This window comes from Balaenoptera musculus, chromosome 17 (assembly GCF_009873245.2).
Source record: "Balaenoptera musculus isolate JJ_BM4_2016_0621 chromosome 17, mBalMus1.pri.v3, whole genome shotgun sequence".
Taxonomy (NCBI): Eukaryota; Metazoa; Chordata; class Mammalia; order Artiodactyla; family Balaenopteridae; genus Balaenoptera; species Balaenoptera musculus.
Window position 1 is genome coordinate 79,299,047 of NC_045801.1, and position 19,534 is coordinate 79,318,580.

The 19,534-nt window shown below is 34.2% G+C and overlaps 1 protein-coding gene across 2 annotated transcripts in view; it reads right to left on the bottom strand.

The window, feature by feature from the left end:
* Nucleotides 1-7,685: 7,685 nt before the first annotated feature.
* Nucleotides 7,686-19,534, bottom strand: part of SNTG1 (syntrophin gamma 1) — a 206,273-nt gene continuing 194,424 nt past the window's right edge. For both annotated transcript variants that reach the window (XM_036830508.1, XM_036830507.1), the window contains one exon: nt 7,686-8,146. In XM_036830508.1, coding sequence (XP_036686403.1) covers nt 7,988-8,146 — 159 coding nt within the window. In that variant the 3' untranslated portion in view covers nt 7,686-7,987. The remainder of the gene's footprint in view (nt 8,147-19,534) is intronic.

Consider the following 19,534-nt stretch of genomic DNA (forward strand, 5'->3'; position numbering starts at 1 on the left):
ATCCCCTCCCTCTTGTGTCTCCCTCCCACCCTCCCTATCCCACCCCTCTAGGTGGTCACAAAGCACCGAGCTGATCTCCCTGTGCTATGTGGCCGCTTCCCACTAGCTATCTATTTTACGTTTGGTAGTGTATATATGTCCACGCCACTCTCTCACTTCGTCCCAGCTTACCCTTCCCCCTCCCCATGTCCTCAAGTCCACTCTCTACGTCTGCATCTTTATTCCTCTCTTGCCCCTAGGTTCTTCAGAACCACTTTTTTTTTTTAGATTCCATATATATGTGTTAGTATATGATATTTGTTTTTCTCTTTCTGACTTACTTCACTCTGTATGACAGACTCTAGCTCCATCCACCTCATTACAAATAACTCAGTTTCGTTCCTTTTTATGGCTGAGTAATATTCCATTGTATATATGTGCCACATCTTCTTTATCCATTCATCTGTTGATGGACACTTATGTTGCTTCCATGTCCTGGCTATTGTAAATAGTGCTGCAATGAACATTGTGGTACCTGACTCTTGCTGAATTATGGTTTTCTCAGGGTATATGCCCAATAGTGGGATTGCTGGGTCATATGGTAGTTCTATTTTAAGTTTTTTAAGGAACCTCCATACTGTTCTCCATATTGGCTGTATCAATTTACTTTCCCACCAACAATGCAAGAGGGTTGGTTCCCTTTTCTCCACACCCTCTCCAGCATTTATTGTTTGTAGATCTTTTTGATGATGGCCATTCTGACTGGTGTGAGGAGATACCTCATTGAAGTTTTGATTTGCATTTCTCTAATGATTAGTGATGTTGAGCATCCTTTCATGTGTTTGTTGGCAATCTGTATATCTTCTTTGGAGAAATGTCTATTTAGGTCTTCTGCCCATTTTTGGATTGGGTTGTTTGTTTTTTTGATATTGAGCTGCATGAGCTGCTTGTAAATTTTGGAGATTAATCCTTTGTCTGTTGCTTCACTTGCAAATATTTTCTCCCATTCTGAGGGTTGTCTTTTCATCTTGTTTATGGTTTCCTTTGCTGTTCAAAAGCTTTTAAGTTTCATTAGGTCCCATTTGTTTATTTTTGTTTTTGTTTCCATTTCTCTAGGAGGTGGGAGGTGGTTCAAAAAGGATCTTGCTGTGATTTATGTCATAGAGTGTTCTGCCTATGTTTTCTTCTAAGAGTTTTATAGTGTCTGGCCTTACATTTAGGTTTTTCATCCATTTTGAGTTTATTTTTGTGTATGGTGTTAGGAAGTGTTCTAATTTCATTCTTTTATATGTAGCTGTCCAGTTTTCCCATCACCACGTATTGAAGAGGCTGTCTTTTCTCCATTGTATATTCTTGCCTCCTTTATCAAAGATAAGGTGACCATATGTGCATGGGTTTATCTCTGGGCTTTCTATCCTGTTCCATTGATCTATATTTCTGTTTTTGTGCCAGTACCGTACTGTCTTGATTACTGTAGCTTTGTAGTGTAGTCTGAAGTCCGGGAGCCTGGTTCCTCCAGCTCCGTTTTTCTTTCTCAAGATTGCTTTGGCTATTTGGGGTCTTTTGTGTTTCCATACAAATTGTGAAGTGTTTTGTTCTAGTTCTGTGAAATATGCCATTGGTAGTTTGATAGGGATTGCATTGAATCTGTAGATTGCTTTGGGTAGTATAGTCATTTTCACAATGTTGATTCTTCCAATCCAAGAACATGGTATATCTCTCCATCTGTTTGTAACATCTTTAATTTCTTTCATCAGTGTCTTATAGTTTTCTGCATAAAAGTCTTTTGTTTCCTTAGGGGGGTTTATTCCTAGGTATTTTATTCTTTTTTTGCAATGGTAAATGGGATGTTTCCTTAATTTCTCTTTCAGATTTTTCATCATTAGTGTATAGGAATGGAAGAGATTTCTGTGCATTAATTTTGTATCCTGCTACTTTAGCAAATTCATTGATTAGCTCTAGTAGTTTTCTGGTAGCATCTTTAGGATTCTCTATGTATAGGATCATGTCATCTGCAAACAGTGACAGTTTTACTTCTTCTTTTCCAATTTGGATTCCTTTTATTTATTTTTCCACTCTGATTGCTGTGGCTAAAACTTCCAAACCTATGTTGAATAATAGTGGTGAGAGTGGACAACCTTGTCTTGTTCCTGATCTTAGAGGAAATGGTTTCAGCTTTTCACCATTGAGAACAATGTTGGCTATAGGTTTATCATATATGGCCTTTATTATGTTGAGGTATGTTCCCTCTATGCCTACTTTCTGGAGGGTTTTTATCATAAATGGGTGTCAAATTTTTTTCAAAAGCTTTTTCTGCATCTATTGAGATGATCGTATGGTTTTTATGCTTCAGTTTGTTAATATGATGTGTCACATTGATTGATTTGCGTATATTGAAGAATCTTTGCATTCCTGGGATAAGCCCCACTTGATCATGGTGTATGATCCTTTTAATGTGCTGTTGGATTCTGTTTGCTAGTATTTTGTTCAGGTATCCTCTTAAGAGAACATTCCCAGAAAGACTTTCTTGAGAGAAGTGATCCCCAAAAAGAGAATAATCTCAGAAGACAATATCCCATACATTTCAATCTGCAAAGGGAAACCTATGGGACATAAAGCAGATCAACAGTTGACAAGGTTCAGGAGTAGCAGAGGGGTTGCCTAGAAAATGACACTGGGGACTTACAGGTGAGAGTGAACTGTTCTGTATTTTGAACTTGGTGGTGGTTCCCAATCATACTCATTATTCGGAACTTACGAAACTACACTCTGAAAAGTTTGATTTTTCTTGTAATGCCCAAAATTTGCCTCAATTTATCTTAAAAATTTTTTTAAAGAGAATATTCTTGAGGTCATTACCCCCTTAAAATATATTCATAATTTCACTTTTTGCTAATATGTAGGTAACTTTCAAAAATTCACATTTTGCTATTCTTGTTCATATCTTCCTCCAAGATATAATAATCTATTTTTTTTATATTGTATTTTTTGCTGGAATATATTTATATAAGCATTTAAATCTATGTAGTTGTACATCGACTATATTTCTTTTTACCTTTATGTAAACATAGATATATGTATAGAATAAAGTTCATCAAAAATGAATTGTGCTTATTTTTTTGTGGTGGTGAGACTTAATATGATATCTATTTGAATTTTTTGTATTCTTTTTAATTGCTTTAATTACTTATGATGAACATGTGTTAATATTTCAGCAGAGTTATTTCTGAAACTAAAAAATGAGAGAATGTAAAGATGTGCATTCAGCAACTAGAATAATGTAGATATCAGAGTTGTTTTAAAATTATTTCTATGATCACTCACGCTTATGGCACTGTAATTACCTGAAAGACAACTGTGGTCTTTTATGACATAAAGTGATGAGCTTCTTCTCAGGTACAAATGACCAGCAAATGATGCCCACTCAGACCAGTCCTCTCGGTATAGATTCAGCTCATAATGGACCATTGTTAGTCTATCAAAGTTGTCTTGTTTTCAAATGCTGTAACTCTCATTGCTTAAGTAATTTGGCAAATATCATCTTTGTTTAGTCTTTAAGGCCTTTTAGGGGTCAGATAGGTAATCTTCATAAATATTGATGGACCAGAAGAAATCATATCTTAAGAGGTATGCACCCAAGGCAGGCCGCTCACCACTGGCCCTGTTCATGGCAGCTAAGTCTTCCAAGGTCATGCTCTAAATATCTGTAAAACTTACAAATCAAACCCAAGAAGTGAAAACACAGATGTAGAAAAAAGTATCTGTTTTTATTTTCCAGTATGCATCATTAAAAAAGGTACAGTTTTACTAGTAGTACGTTAATGAACTTAAAGAACAAAGTGACAAGCTTTTGTCACAGATATTAATTAAAAACACAGGTAATGTTTTTACAAACATCCACCAAAACAATTAAAAATGAAATAAATACATTTCATATTTCTGGTATTTTCATTGCATTTTAATATGTATAAAATATATAACATTTATAATATTTTATTTATCTTTAAAAGCAACTTCAAATGTGCAAAGAAGTGAATTATGATTTTAAAGTATTCAGGAATAAGAATAAATCATAAACAAGAGTTTTAGAGTAATGAATAAAGCATTTCCTTGTGGAGAGTCATCAGGACTTCAGTATTAAGGGTAGCAACACGTGTGTTAATATTATCAGAAATCGACACTTACCTTAAAAAGTTAAGCACGAGATCGTCCTTGTGCTTTTAAAGCTTCCCCACATTGCTGCTTTGTAGTGATAATTCTAAATCATTGTTAGGATGATTACTTTTCCACAGTAATAAATCAAGCATTTCTCAAATCCAGCATGCCATGTAAACAAAGTTGATGACAAGCTTTGCTTTAGAAAATGAGGGAAATCTCTAACTTTAAACTAATGTACAAAAGGAAAGTCTCTCTGCTGACCTAATGAATATGGGATTGACATTTATTTTCAGGGAATTACGTTTCTTCTTGCCGAATGAGTTTTGTGATCAAAGGCTTTAAAACGCTTAGTTGGTACATGCCTGAAAAATGGGCAAGAAATGATACACCGATTATTTTCCCTTAAAAACAGTGTTGGATGGTACATGTTGGGGTACACATTATACTTACATTATCTACTAAAGTATTTGAAATAAATACTTGTTGCAATATAACAAATTAAAAATGCCCCTGCTTTAATATACTTCAGCTTAAATGAATTGTTATTCTTTATCAGGCAAAATACATGATTATAGTAGTTAGCAAAGATTTCCCTTCTCTGACCCAAGTACATATAATGTAATGTTCCCTTCAAGCTTGTACTATGTACACTATCATTATATAACCCTTAGTGTGTATATATATACATACATATGTATACATATATGTATATATATGTATAATGTGTATACACACACACACACATACACACATATACCAAGGCACTGGAGAGGTTAACACATAATTAAGCATTCGGTTGTTAAAATGTGCCCTAGTACAAACTAGGATATGATGAATAAATCTCATGCATCTAAACCTAAATTACATGAGAAACAGAGATTTATCTGAGTATTTTTGTTCATTTCTAAACTTTCTCATTCAAGTAGTCCAAGTTATAGCAAATGACAGTGTCTACTCACTGCACTGTGAAAGGAAACATTCAATGCTATTTGCTAACTGAGGAAAATCAAAATAATATTTTTTAGTAGGTGGCTTCTCCACTAATCATGTTAAGTAGCAATTTGGGCCCGTGGCTTTTTTTTTCAAGAGTATCAAAACTAAACACAATATGGTATTGTCATAAATTTTAATTCAGGCTACAATTTACAGTGTAAATTTAAAGTATATTAATATATTTATTTGAAATATATTCTATATAATATGGGATTAGCGTTTTATTATATATATACGTGTGCGTGTGTGTGTGTGTGTTGTACAAGGAGATATATACCCACACATATCTCATTGTGCACCTTTTACTTTATCATACACGTAAGTACAGCCTAGAAGATTTTTATGACACACAAAAAGGATATTTAATTAAATCGTCTTTTTGTATTTTTTAAATGGAGCTTTTACAAAACCTGACATTGTTTTTTTTAATGATTACGTTACACTTGTAGAAAGTTTTAAAACTCTTTTTCTTTCTTTAGGCTAAGCAGCCCATTTCACATTGCCTGTCGACCCACTGATTCTCACACCACGGACACGCAGACGTCACCCTAACGCGGGGCGGGCTGACACGAAACTCGAGCTGGTAACAGAGGGTCTGTGATGAGCTGGCCACTGGGGCTGCGGATCCGAAGGCAGCTGCCCCTCCCTCCACTCCTGCCCCTGAGCTGGTGGCCTCCTGAAGCCTGTTTCTGGTGGGCTTCTGATTTTATTGGGTTGGCCAAAAAGATCTTACGGACAAGCCCGAACGAACTTTTTGGCCAACCCAATAAAAGGCCCGTTCTGTTTGATCAAAACACAGTGAGCAGTAATTCCATAGTGATATCCCGATGATGGATATGTATTTAGTTTGATGTTCAATATAAATTATATTAAACTGTATATTGTCCAGTTTGCCCCAGTTCTTTTTATTTTTTTTTATTTTTTGGCTGTGTTGGGTCTTCGTTGCTGCACGTGGGCTTTCTCTAGTTGCGGCGAGCGGGGGCTACTCTTCATTGTGGTGCGTGGGCTTCTCATTGCAGTGGCTTCTCCTGTTGCGGAGCATGGGCTCTAGGCATGTGGGCTTCAGTAGTTGTGGCTCGTGGGCTCAGTAGTTGTGGCTCGCGGGCTCTAGAGCACAGGCTCAGTAGTTGTGGCCCATGGGCTTAGTTGCTCCATAGCATGTGGGATCTTCCCGGACCAGGGCTCGAACCTGTGTCCCTTACGTTGGCAGGTGGATTCTTAACCATTGCACCACCAGGGAAGTCCTGCCCCAGTTCTTTTTAAAAGTCATCCTAGATAGAACTTAACACTTGTCCCGGTACAACTGTGAACCTTCACTTTTCCTTTTCAATTTAATGCACTTAAGAGTTAATCAGATGCAAAGTGAATTAATAATTTATAATGATTATGGAAATAGTTTGATGTTTATTTTTTAATTATAATTTTCATGTGTCCTTTTTACAAATAATGTTGTTTCCTTCTTGAGTGACTTTTTCCCTTCTTAGTAAAAAAAAAAATCAATCCACCTTATTAGATACTTGGTCATTTTCACAAGGAAGGATCCAATGTTTGATTTAGTTGGGAATATATGTATTAAAAAAAGCAATTTTTTTCTTAATGGGCAGGTGGTTGTTTAAAAGCAGATTTCAGTACAGCTGCTTTGAAGGAAAGAAAATGTTATACAAATAGTTATGTAACACCTGGGATCCCAGTTGTGTGCACACAACTTCAGGGCTTTCAAATTTCCAATCTCTTCACACTTACATTCCTAAGACAAGACACCTAAAATAACTCAAACAGTTTTGCATTACATAATCACTTTTCATGACATGATAAGTCATAAATTTAAAATTTTATTTTCGTCTCTCACCTCATTCTCTCATAAACTCTAACTAAAATGGAAAGATGTCGTTCACCCAACATAAGTCATAGCTTTGAGAATGCTTCCTGGGGACACTGAGGTTCAGCATTAACGGGTAGGGTCAGGATTACAGAGAACTGTTTCTTACGCCACATGGGTTGATATTATTTTCTCTACAAAAGTTTTTGGGGGTCATTGAAAATTCATGAAATTTTAATTTAATAATAAATCCCAGGTAAAATATAAATCTCCTTAAATGAAGGAAAGAACAAGAGGTTCATGGATGTTTCCTTCATTCATCATTAAAGTAACACATTTTGGCATCTTTGAATGACACTGGCTGCAAATAAAACACTGTGTCAGTGACCCAAGGAAGAAATAGTCTGTTTCACATTGTGTCTACCATAGGTAACATGTAATGATCCTTTTGCAATTCTCAGCAGTATTCTACAATAAGGTAAACAAAATTGGGGTGCCAGTGTCAAATCATGGGATGAGGGTACAAGGAGAAATCCACACCAGTGAGTTAAAGTGCTTTCTTCTTGGAAGAGGGTTTTTGCCTGCTGGTCTCTGTGCAACTGTCTCGTTTCTGTTGTTCCTGATACAATGATGGGGCATTCGTTCCTGACCAGGCCCATCATGTATTTGTCATACCAAATAATCTAAAATGCAGAAATGACCATTTAATGGGTATTTTTATTTATAGGTAGCTTACAATTTTTTATATTATTTACATACTCGAGTCATTCATTCTTTCGTCTTCTCTTCTGATGAAAGCAACATACTGGCACCGACCCACCGACAGACAGCAAGCTATCCTGTTCATTCAGGATGATTCCCAGAGGCCTTCCAAACAGAAATGTTTCTGAAATCCGTATGACCTTCTTCTTTTCTGCTGAAATTTCAACTTGGCTTCACTGTTGACTTGATGATGTGATTGCTTCTCCAGTGTCTATAGCGACGAGTATGACTGTTCTGTGTATAAGTCAAGGTAAGAGAGATGCCAAGCTCAGGCTGTCAGGTCATGTACTTGGCTTTGCTCATCATGCCGGAGCTGGGAGTGGCAGAAGCAGTGGCCTGACTGCCTAAAAAGAGAGGGTCCAAACAAGCCACCTTGGCAGCAAAGAAAGAGTGAATGCAGTGAAGAACAGCAAATAGGTTCGAAAATTCCAGCTCCTGAAAGGGAAAGAGAGATGGGTCACATAAAATAAAAACCAGTTTCCTGAAAATAAAAACTACACAACTAGATAATAGCTAGAGCTTTTCTTTCAAGTGCAATAAACTTAACTAGAACCAATGATATCTAACTTATGGAAATTGTAGGCATTTTTGTTCAATATGTTACTTTCAAATGCATTGCCAATTTACTTCAAAATATGGTGGCCCGAGAGTCAGAAGAACTAAGCATTCTTATCACCCATGAGAGTCTTTTCAATATTGATAAATACTGCATAGAAATATATTTGGCCAGATTAAAATTCTACTTTTGACATAGTGTAAGTAAAGAGAAACAGCAGGTTTAAAAGTATTTTTCTCTCTTTACACACAATTCAAATGAAAAATTTGGACTGGAATAATTAAAAAGTATTTTTCACTACTATCTAGAATAAGTTGCTGTTTGTCATAGGACAATGAATATGAAATTCTGAGAGTGAGGGGATATGAATGTTTAAGGCACTAGAAGTCATATTGTTCACTTCCAAAATATAATGAATGCATTCATTTTAAATTTAATTAATTCTGATTATCATACTTGGTTGTTAAAAAAAAGTTAGCCAGGGCCCACTAACTGTTTGGATTTTGGGAAATATATTTCCCATTTGGGTACTTAAGGAAATGTAGCACCAACCAGTAGCGCCAAATGATATATATTGAAATGAAAATAGAAAGAAGTTACTTCAAACCACAAATGATATCAGATTAGCTGTAAAATCATGAGTTGGTGCTCAGGATAGGTTTTGAAAGCTGACGTCACAAGTATTTTTATGAAAACCCATCAATAGTCCCATAAAAATGATCTAATTGCAAAAGGATTGAGAGAAGAAAAATAAAAATATGTGCTTGATGAGGTCTATTTTATAAACTTGTCACAAAGAGGATAATGAGAGCGTAGTAAACCATATGGAATTGCTGATGAAACTGATGCTATATCAATACATATTAGTAATAAGGGATGCAGAATTGCAATTAATAGGCACATTGCTGATGGCGTTTTCAATTCATGGTATGTGGCAATGGAAAATAATATAAAGTATTCATTCACTTAGGACATATTGTAATATCTGTCATGTACCAAGGAACTATTTAAATAAAATAGTTCACTTCAGGAGTACTTTCTTAGATATGTAATAGGAGGACAATAATAGGCCACAATATAGATTCATAGTTCGGTACAATGTAGATGAAATAGCTATGTTGTCAAAGTGATTCCCTCCAAAACTTCAGAATATCTTAGTCAGTTTCCTATGGCAAATGTTAAAACAGCAAAGATCTGGTTTAAGTATTTTAAATTCCTAAAATGATTCCACCTCAAAATGATTTTACCCAGTCATTATGATTTCAGGAGCCGTATTTTTAGCAATCTGCTTCATGTCACCGCGATGTGTTATTGGTCACCTAGCAGGTTTCCTCTGGCCTTAATTCAACCCCAAAATTCATCCCTTCATTCTTTGTGCAGCCAGCTTATTTCATGTGCAGATTTTGAATATGTTCAGTGTCAACCCCTAAAAATCCACTAGCTGTAAAAAGGATGGGAAAGTTTTGGAAAGCATGAGATATGCTTGTATATTATTAAAAAACAAAACAATAAAAAACATACAATTTACTCTTGGTGAAGGGGAGAATGTTGAATGTTGCAACTAGGCAAAAATATAACAACTTTTTCTCAAAAATAATTTTGCCATACTTTATTAAATTGGAGATTATATCTTGGTTGTCAAAAAACAAATAGTCTAAATATATAGATATTTTGGGGATGATTAATATTTTCAGTGATTCATACCTTGTCACGTATATGTCAATTATTTGATGCAGACTGGCACTTTAAAATTTTTATGCCTTTTTTTGGATGTGGGTAGGCAGGAAATGATAGGTAATTAGAAGATAAAACAAGAGGCAGAGATGCGTTCAAGTTTGGTCCTTGATTCCAGAGTCAACTCATATTCCCTCAGGCTCAGTAGTCACCTTTGGCCATCACATCCACTCCTAAGGCTTCGACTTGCATTTCTGTATACACTAGTAACACTCTTTCCCTCATTTCTAATGTGAATTCTGACCTACAGAATTTACCTATCTACTGAGCATCCACAAGTGACGTCCACCAAGCTATTTACCATCTCCTTGTAACAGAGCTCTTCTGAACCCCATGAATCTCACTAACGTAATTCTTCTCAAAATTTAATCATTCATCCATTCAATGAGTATTTATTGAGTGGTTACTATGAATCTAGTCTTTTTCTTGGTGAAAAGATAAAGTAGTGAGCAGAACAGACAGAAAAAATGGTCTAATGGGAGTTACATTCTTGTGGCAGGAGACAACATATAAGGGCATAAACAAGTTAAATATAATATTTCTGAATATAATAATAAGTATACTCAAGAAAATAAAGCATGGAAGAGAGCAGAGTGTGGGAGGGCATGCAGGACAAGGAAATCCATATTGTCCTGGAGGTGAAACCTAACGGGACAAAGGAGTAAACCATCTGGATGTTTGTGAGAGAAACATTCCCGGCAGAAGTCAATTTCAAAGGCCCTGAGATAGAGACACTCTAGGAGAGCTTGAGGAAAGCCAGGGACTTTCAGTGCTGGGATGGAGTGAATTATGGGGTAATTAATAGGAAATGAGGTCAAAGATATAACTCAGGCCAGAAACTGTAGTGCATACGAGCCCTTTATGAACTTTACTCTGATTGACATGGACAACCACTGGAGATTTTTCAGCACAGAGTGACAAGAATTGGTATTGAGTATTAAAATGATAATTCTGGCCACACTGTTGATAATAAACTCTTTGGGAATAAGATTGAAAGAAGGGAAGTTGTAAAGTTCTCAGTTAAAAAATGTGTGGGATTGAAAGTAAAACTGAGTCAAGGATGATTCCAAGATCTTTGGTTGAGCATCTGAAAGGAGGATTTTCAAATCATATATCTGATAAGGGCTTCCTATCCAAAATGTATAAAGAATTCATATAACTCAATAGCAAAAAAACAAACAATCTGATTAAAGAATGAGCAGAAGATATGAATAGACACTTTTTCAGAGAAGACACGTAGATGGCCAGCACGTTCATGAAAAGATGATCAGCCTCAGTCATCATCAGAGAGATGAAAATCAAGCCCACAGCGAGGCAGCACCTCACACCTGTGACAACCGGAATCACCAACTCAGTTCGCTGTAGTCTTACAAAAATTGCTGCTAACTGTTTTCAACACATACCTCGGGATGGGTTTTCCCAATGAACAAGTTCTTAGTCACGTCAAGTAATGACAAGCACTGCAAATATGGGCTTTCCCAAGGAGCTTCCAGATAGATCCAATAATGACTGTTTTCATAATCAAATAGTTAATTTTTCAGGTCAAAATTCAGTTTATTTTTTTCCATTTTCAAATGCTTTCATGATTTTTGTAATTTTGCTTTTTTTTTTATTATGAGACGATAACACCAGACCTGATTATTTTGAGTTACTTTACCTCCTTAGAAAATGCTTTCAAGTGTATCTTTATTCTTAAAATTCTGATTTTCAAAATGTTTTTACTTATATTAAATAAAAATACAATTACATTTCTTCTATAGATAAATGGTGACTTTTGGCAAAAAGGAAGAAAAATGCATACCATGGACATGTTCCCTTTAACAGCTACTTGTTTTGGAGGCGGTTAATATATTTGTTTTACCTAAAAAATGCCAGTTTAAGTTTTCTAGTTTACCAAGTTAGAGAATAATTTGGATTCTTAACACACATGGGTAAATAAAATTCAATATCCCTATGGAGAATATAAGAGGCTTGAAAAATAAATTATGTACAAGGAGAAAAAACCTTCTCAGTGAGAAATAAACATGATTCAGAACCCTCATGATTCCCAGGAGTTTAGGAGCTCTTTTAAAGCTAGAGGAATATCCTGTCCAGAGTTCTCCTTTATCACATATTACTTTTCCTAATCCAATCGTTTGAAATAAAATTTTAGATGAAATAAGTGGTATATAACTCAGACACACACAGACACACACACATACACACACAATTACTAATTTCCCCGATATATTTCCAGCTGCTCCAGTTTCTTCTATACTATGAGGCACCACCAAACAGGATTGATGAAGGACCTGCATTACCAAGCAGGAGCCTGCCCTGTCCTCATTTTTCTTCCCCATAATCTAAACAGCTGGGGCTCTGGAGAGTTTGCAGTGAAAGCAGAAAGGTCTTGGCGTTTTAGAAAACCTTTGGTTCCAGATACCAAAAAGAGTCAGAAAGTGTGAAAAGCAGGATAGGTAGGAAGCTGACCCTTCATCTTTTATGCAGAGGGAGAGCATTCATCCTCAATACCTGCCCAGTTTTGTGAATATTAAACGTCCTAATTTATGAGACCTCAAATGCCAAATAGGAATTTGCTTAGATGACTGGTTATTTTCTTCCAAAAGGCAAATTTCAGCACATCATGAATTCTTCAGTGGGATCTTTGACAGACACTTACTGAGCATACAAAATGTTCCATTCACTGTGTTATATATTCAGTCTTTACCTTCAAACCAGGGAACATACTGTCCCAAGGGCAACCCTTTTAGGCAGACACTTATCCACAATTTATAATGAGAAAATGAAGATTTATAGAGAATAGCTGGAAAGTAGCATTACTGGAACTCAATCCTCAATTTCTGATTTAAGTCTTACTAAACCTTATATTGTGTGAGAAGGTCTCTTATGGCACCTTGAAGTCTCTGAGGCCATGGAGATTGGGGGCAGGAAAGGGTTTTGGGGAAGAAGTCTATTCAGAAATGTTTCCAAACTCTGCACGGTTCCACTAAATAAAAAAGCAATTTTCTTTTTCCTTCTCTTATTGTACAAAAAGTACTGCCTTTGTTGCCAGACCTCAAATCCAGTAATTTAGGATTAATATGCTGTACACACTAGTTTAGGAAATATTATAACAGTGTTTTCATGGGGGGAATGGTCATGAATTTCAATGAGTAAAGCGACAACAATGCTTTTAGAAGGCAGCCTGTTTTGAAGTCAGGGGATTGTCTAGCCATATTATCAAATTACAATTTAAAAATAGATATACCTAAAGATAATAAATGTTAAAACTAGCAAACAAAAAATGTATTTTTTACCTGGAAAATTTAGTTATGGACAACTATGAGTATAAGGTAGTAATCCTTGATGTACTAGTACCTATGCAAAAAACATAAATTAAGCACTTTTTAAAAAGTACCCAATACAGTAAAATGAGCTTTTTAATAAGTTGTCAAATAACTACAATATTACTCATGATTTCAATTGGGAACCATTCCTCTGTTCTACTAGGAAAGTTCTGGGAAGTTTAATGAGGCTTTGGAAAACAGATGGTAAATTTATTAAGCTTTCTGAGTAACGAAGTGAGAATTTATGAATTTCTACTTTCAGAGAAAAAAAATATAACAGGCTTTTGTATTATAACATTGTCCTTCTATAGCCATAAAACAACAAAAGCAACAACAAAAACAAAAAACAAAGTATGTTCCCCCAACTCCCGTCTTTTTTCAGTATTTCTGAGACTTTTCACAACCAAAAATTTAAACACTACTTAGAACTTTTCATCTTATAATACATATGGCAACTCAAACACTCATATTCCCCAAACAAACATTATCTCTTGTTAAATAAACTCTGGTTGTAATGTATTTGCCTTGTAACCGGGAATGTACTAATGTACTATTAGAGCGTGTTTTATTTAAAGTTGTCTACTTATCACATATAGCAAGATCTGAGTCCATTTGCTAAATCATTTAATCACTTTTAAAATCATTTTTAAAAGAAAAGAAACACTGCAAGTGTCTATATTTAAAACATTGGCTCAAGTTTTCTTTTGTAAACTTTATTATGATATTTTAGACATATAACACTGTATGTATTTAAGGTGCATGACTTGATGTTCTGATATATGTATACATTGTAAAAAGTGTACCACAGTCAGGCTAATTTACATACCATCACTGCTATAACTACTATAGTGTGTGTTGGGGGTGGTTTATTTACTATCTATCCTCGCTGCAAATTTCAAGTATTCAATATTGTTACGTACAATCATCACATTATACGTTAGCTCTCTATTAATCTTATCGAACTGAAGTTTTGTTCCCTTGGGCGAACATCACTCCATTTCCCTCCCCCTCCCACCTCCCCCCTGGCAACCACCATTCTACTCTCTGCTTCTGAACGTGACTATTTCAGATGCTACACATAAGTGAGATCACGCAGTATTTCTCTTTCTGTGTCTTGCTTATTTTCCTTAGCATAATATACTCCAGCTCCACCCATGTCACAAATAACAAGATGTCCTCTTTCTGTAAGATTGAATAATATTCCATTTTATGTGTATGCATATACCTCTATCCCTATGTATCTATGTATCTATCTATCTATCCATCTAGCTGATCTATTTTCTTTATCCATTCATGTATTAAAGGACATTTAGGGTTTTTGCCATGTCTTGACTACTGTGAATAGTGCTGTGATGAACATGGGGGTGCAGATATATTTTCAAGATACAGATTTCATTTTATTTGGAAATATACCCAGAAGTAGAATTGCTGGATAATGTGGCAATCCTACTTAATTATTTTGGGGAATATTCATACTGTTTTCCATAAGAGTTGTACCAACTTACATTCCCGCCAGCAATATAGAAGGGTTCCCTTCTTCACATCCTTGCCAACATTGTTATCCTTTGTCCTTTTGATAATAGTCGCCCTAATTGGTGTAAGGTGATATCTCATTGTGGTTTTGATTTGCATTTCCCTGAGAACTAGAAACACTGAGCAACTTCTCGTATATTTGTTAGTTATTTAAGTTTCTTTTTTTGAGAAGTGTCTCTTAGACCCTTTGCTCATTTTTAACTGAGTTATTTGTAATTTTGATATTGAGATGTATGAGTTCCTTATATATTTTGGAAATTAACTCATTATTGGATATATGGCTTGCAAATAATAATTTTTCCCATTCTGTAGAGTGCCTTTTTATTTTTATTTTTTAAAAATTATTTTCTTTGCTATGCAAAGCTTTTTAATTTAATATAGTACCACTTGCCCACTTTGGCTTTTGTTGCCTATTCTTTTGGAGTCATATCCAAAATATTATTGGCAAGACCAATGTCAAGAAGTTTTTTCCCTATGTTTTCTCCTAGGAGTTTTATGGTATCAGGTATTACATTTAAGTCTTTAATCCATTTTAAGTTGATTTTTATGTATGGTGTGAGATAGTGGTCCAATTTCCTTCTTTTGCATGTAGCTGTCCAGTTTTTCCAGCATCATTTTTTACAGAGACTGTCCTCTAATTGTGTGTTCTTGGAACCTTTGTCAATGATCAGTTGACCATAAATGTGTGGATTTATTTCTGGAATCTCTATTCTGTTCCATTGGTCTATATGTCTATCTTTATACCTGTACCATACTGTTTTGATTACTATAGCTTTGTAATACAATCTGAAGTTAGGAAGTGTGACGCCTCCAGCTTTGTTCTTCTTCCTCAAGATTGCTTTAGCTATTTGGGGTCTTTTGCAATTCCATATTAATTTAGGATATTTTCTACTTCTGGAAAAATTATCATCATGATTGATAGGTATTTCACTGAATCTATAGATCACCTTGGGTAATGTGGATATTTTAGCAATATTAATTCTTCCATTTCATGAACATGGGCTGCCTTTCCATTTATTTGTGTCTTTTAAAAGTTCCTTCATCAATGTTTTATAAACTTCATTGTACAAGTCTTTCACCTTTTAAAGTTAATTCCTAAGTAATTTATTCTTTTTTGTTGCTATTGTGCATGGGATTGTTTTCTTAATTTCCCTTTCAGATAGTTCCTTGTTAGTGCATAGCGATGCCACTGACTTTTATATGTCAATTTTGTATCCTATGACTTTGTAAAATTTGTTTATTAGTTATAACAATTTTTATGGTGTCTTTAGGTTTTTTTAATATATATGTATGATAATGTCATCTGCAAACAGAAATAATTTTACTTCTTTCTTTCCAATTTGGATGCCTTTTATTTCCTTTTCTTGCCTAATTGCTCTGGCTAGCATTTTCAATACTATGTTGAATAGTAGTGACATGAGTGGGCATCCTTGCCTTGTTCCAGATCTTAGAAGAAACAGTTTCAGTTTTTCCCTATTGATTATGATGTTAGTTGTGGGTTTTTCAAATATAGCCTTATTGTGTTGAGGGATGTTTCTTCTGTACCTATTTTGTTGAGACTTCTTATCATGAAAGGATGTTGAATTTTATCAAATGCTTTTCTGCATTTATTGAAAATTTTTTTTAATCTTTTATTCTGTTAATGTGGTGTATCACATTGATTGATTTTTGCATGTTGAATCATACTTATATCCCGGGCATAAATTCCAGTTGGATATGTTACATAATTCTTTTAATATGCTTTCAAATTTGACTTGTTAGTATTTCACCAAGGATTTTTGTATCAGTGTTCATCAGGGATACTGGCCTGTAGTTTTTTTTTTCTAATGCTGCCTTTGTCTGGATTTGGAATCAGGGTGATGCTGGCTTCATAACTTCATTTAAGGAGTGTTTTATATATTTTAGAAGGGTTTAAGAAAGTTTGGTATTAACTCTTATTTGAATGTTTTTTAGAGTTGATCTATGCAACATTTCGGTCCTGGGCTTTTCTTTTTGGAAAGTTTTGTTTACTATTTGTAATCCTTGTTTGTTATTATTCTGTTCAGATTTTCTATTTCTTCTTGATTCAGTATTTAGTTTTTAGGTCTCTAGGAATTTATCAGTTTCTTCCCGGTTATCCAATTTGTTGGTGTATCCTTTTTTATTTCTGTGTTATCCATCGTAATGTCTCCTCTTTCATTTCTGAATTTATTTATTTGAGTATATCTCTTTTTTCTTTATCTAAGAGTTTTTAAATTGTTTTTCTTTTCAAAAAATACAACTCTTAGATTTACTGAAAGTGTGATATTGAAATCTCCTACTATTGTTGTGTTTCTGTCAATTTTTCCCTTCAGATCTGTCAATATTTTTATATATTAGGTGCTCTGATGTTGGATGCATATATATTTACAATCGTTATAACTTTTTGTTGAATTGACTCTTTTTTTCATTATATAATGCCCTTCTCTATCTTTGGAAAAGTTTTGTTTTAAAGTCTATTTTGTCTTATACAAGTATAGTATTTGAGATAAGGTCATATCTTGGACTGTAAGAAAAAGAAAAAAAAAGTGGAATCATATGGAGTATGTTCTCTAACTGTATCAGACTAGTAATCAATTCTATAAATATAACAAAAATCCCCAGATACTTAGAACATAGACATCACACTTCTAAAAAGAAAATCCACCTGTCAAAGAGGAAGCCTTGAGGGAAATTAAAAACACATTGAATTAAATGAAAACAGAAATACAATATATCAAAATTTGTGGAATGCAGTGAATGCAGTTCTAAGAAGGAAATTATAGAATTAAATGTTTATGTTAGAAACAAGGAAGTTTCAAGTTAACAATTTTAAAATCCCACCGTGTGAAATCAGAAAAAGAAGAGCAATATAAATCCAAAGCGACCAACAAGAAGTAAATAAGAAAGATAAGAGCAGAATTCATTAAATTGATCACAGAACTCAATAGAGAAAATAAATGAGAAAGTAATCCTGGTTCTTTGAATAGTCTCTAGCAAGCCTGACAGAAAAAGAGAGAGAAGGCATCAATTACTAGTATCAGGAATGACTCAGGGGTGTCATTACAGAATCTGCAGAGTTCAAAGTGACAATAAGGAAATACTATGGAAAAGTCTACACACACAAATTTGACAACTTAGATAAAATTAATGAAGACCTTGGAAAGTAAAAATTACCCCAAATCATCTGATAAGAATAGATAATTTGAATAGCTATTTACTAAGTAAGTTAAATTCATAATTTTTAAAAATCCCCAAAATGAAGTCTCCTGGCCCAGATGGTTCCACTAGAGAGCTCTACTAAACCTTTAAGAAAGAATCAACAAAAATAGTACACAATATCTTCCAGAAAGTAAAAGAGGAGGAACATTTTCAACTCATTTTATAAAGACAGTTTGTCCCAATACCAAAACCAGGCAAAGACAGTACCAAACAAAGAAAAATAAAATAAGTAAAAAACAACAAAAGAACTTACAGACCAAATCTCTCATAGATGTAAAAGCAAAAATACTTAAAATTTCAAAAAATAAAATTCAGCAATATATATAAAAATTCCACATCATTAAGTAGGGTTTGTTCCTGAAACCACTACATTAACAAGCTAAGCAAGAAAATTGACATTGTTGTATTAATTGATACCCATTCATAGTAAAAACTTTCAGAAAAATGGAGATAGAGGGGACCTAACTCAACCTGAGAAAAAAATTTCTATTAGACCGCTAAATTTAACATCATACTTAATGGTGAAAAGCTAAATGACTTTCCCCTAAAATAAGACACAAATGAAGAATGTTTGCACTCACCACTGGTATTCAATATGGTATTTAAATTTTTAGGCAACAAAATAGGCAAGAAAAAGATTGTAATGTGATACGGATCTGAAAAAAGGAACATATCTGTCCTGATTTGCATATGTCTTAATAATCTGTGTAAATAAATGCAAAGAACTTTAAAAATCAAAAATAGAAACAAAAGACCTAGAACTAAGTGCATATATATATATATATACGTGTGTGTGTGTGTGTGTGTGTGTGTGTGCGTGTATATATATATATATATATGTATATATATATATATATATATATATATACAGGATTCAGGATGCAATGTAAATATATAAACATTAATTATATTGCTACATAGTAGCATTAATATTTGAAAAATAAAAATTTCAAAATATCATTTACATTCCCTCAAAAAAAGAAGAAATGATTTACCTCAATGCCAATCTAACAAAACATGCATAGGATTTATATGATGAAAACTACACAATACTGAAGAAATAAATGAAAAGGTCAAAAAATAGAAAAATATTCTGTTTTCATTGCTTTAAGTAATCAACATAGTAAAGATGTCAATTCTCCTGAAATTGATATATAGGTTATGCCATCCCTACCGAAGGGGCAGTGACATTATTCATAGATATAGAGAAGGTAATTGTAAAATGTCTGTGGAAATACAAAGCAACTAGAACAGCTAACACATTCTGAAAAATAACAGTAAAGTGGACAGAATCATCCATTTCAAGGATTATTATATAGCTACTGTATCCAAGAATGTATAATACTGGCAAAGAGATAGATGCAAGAAACAGCACCACAGAGGTAGGACCAGTAATTTTCGATGAAGCTGCTAAAATAATTCAGTAGAAGAAGAATGGTCTTTACAACAAATGAT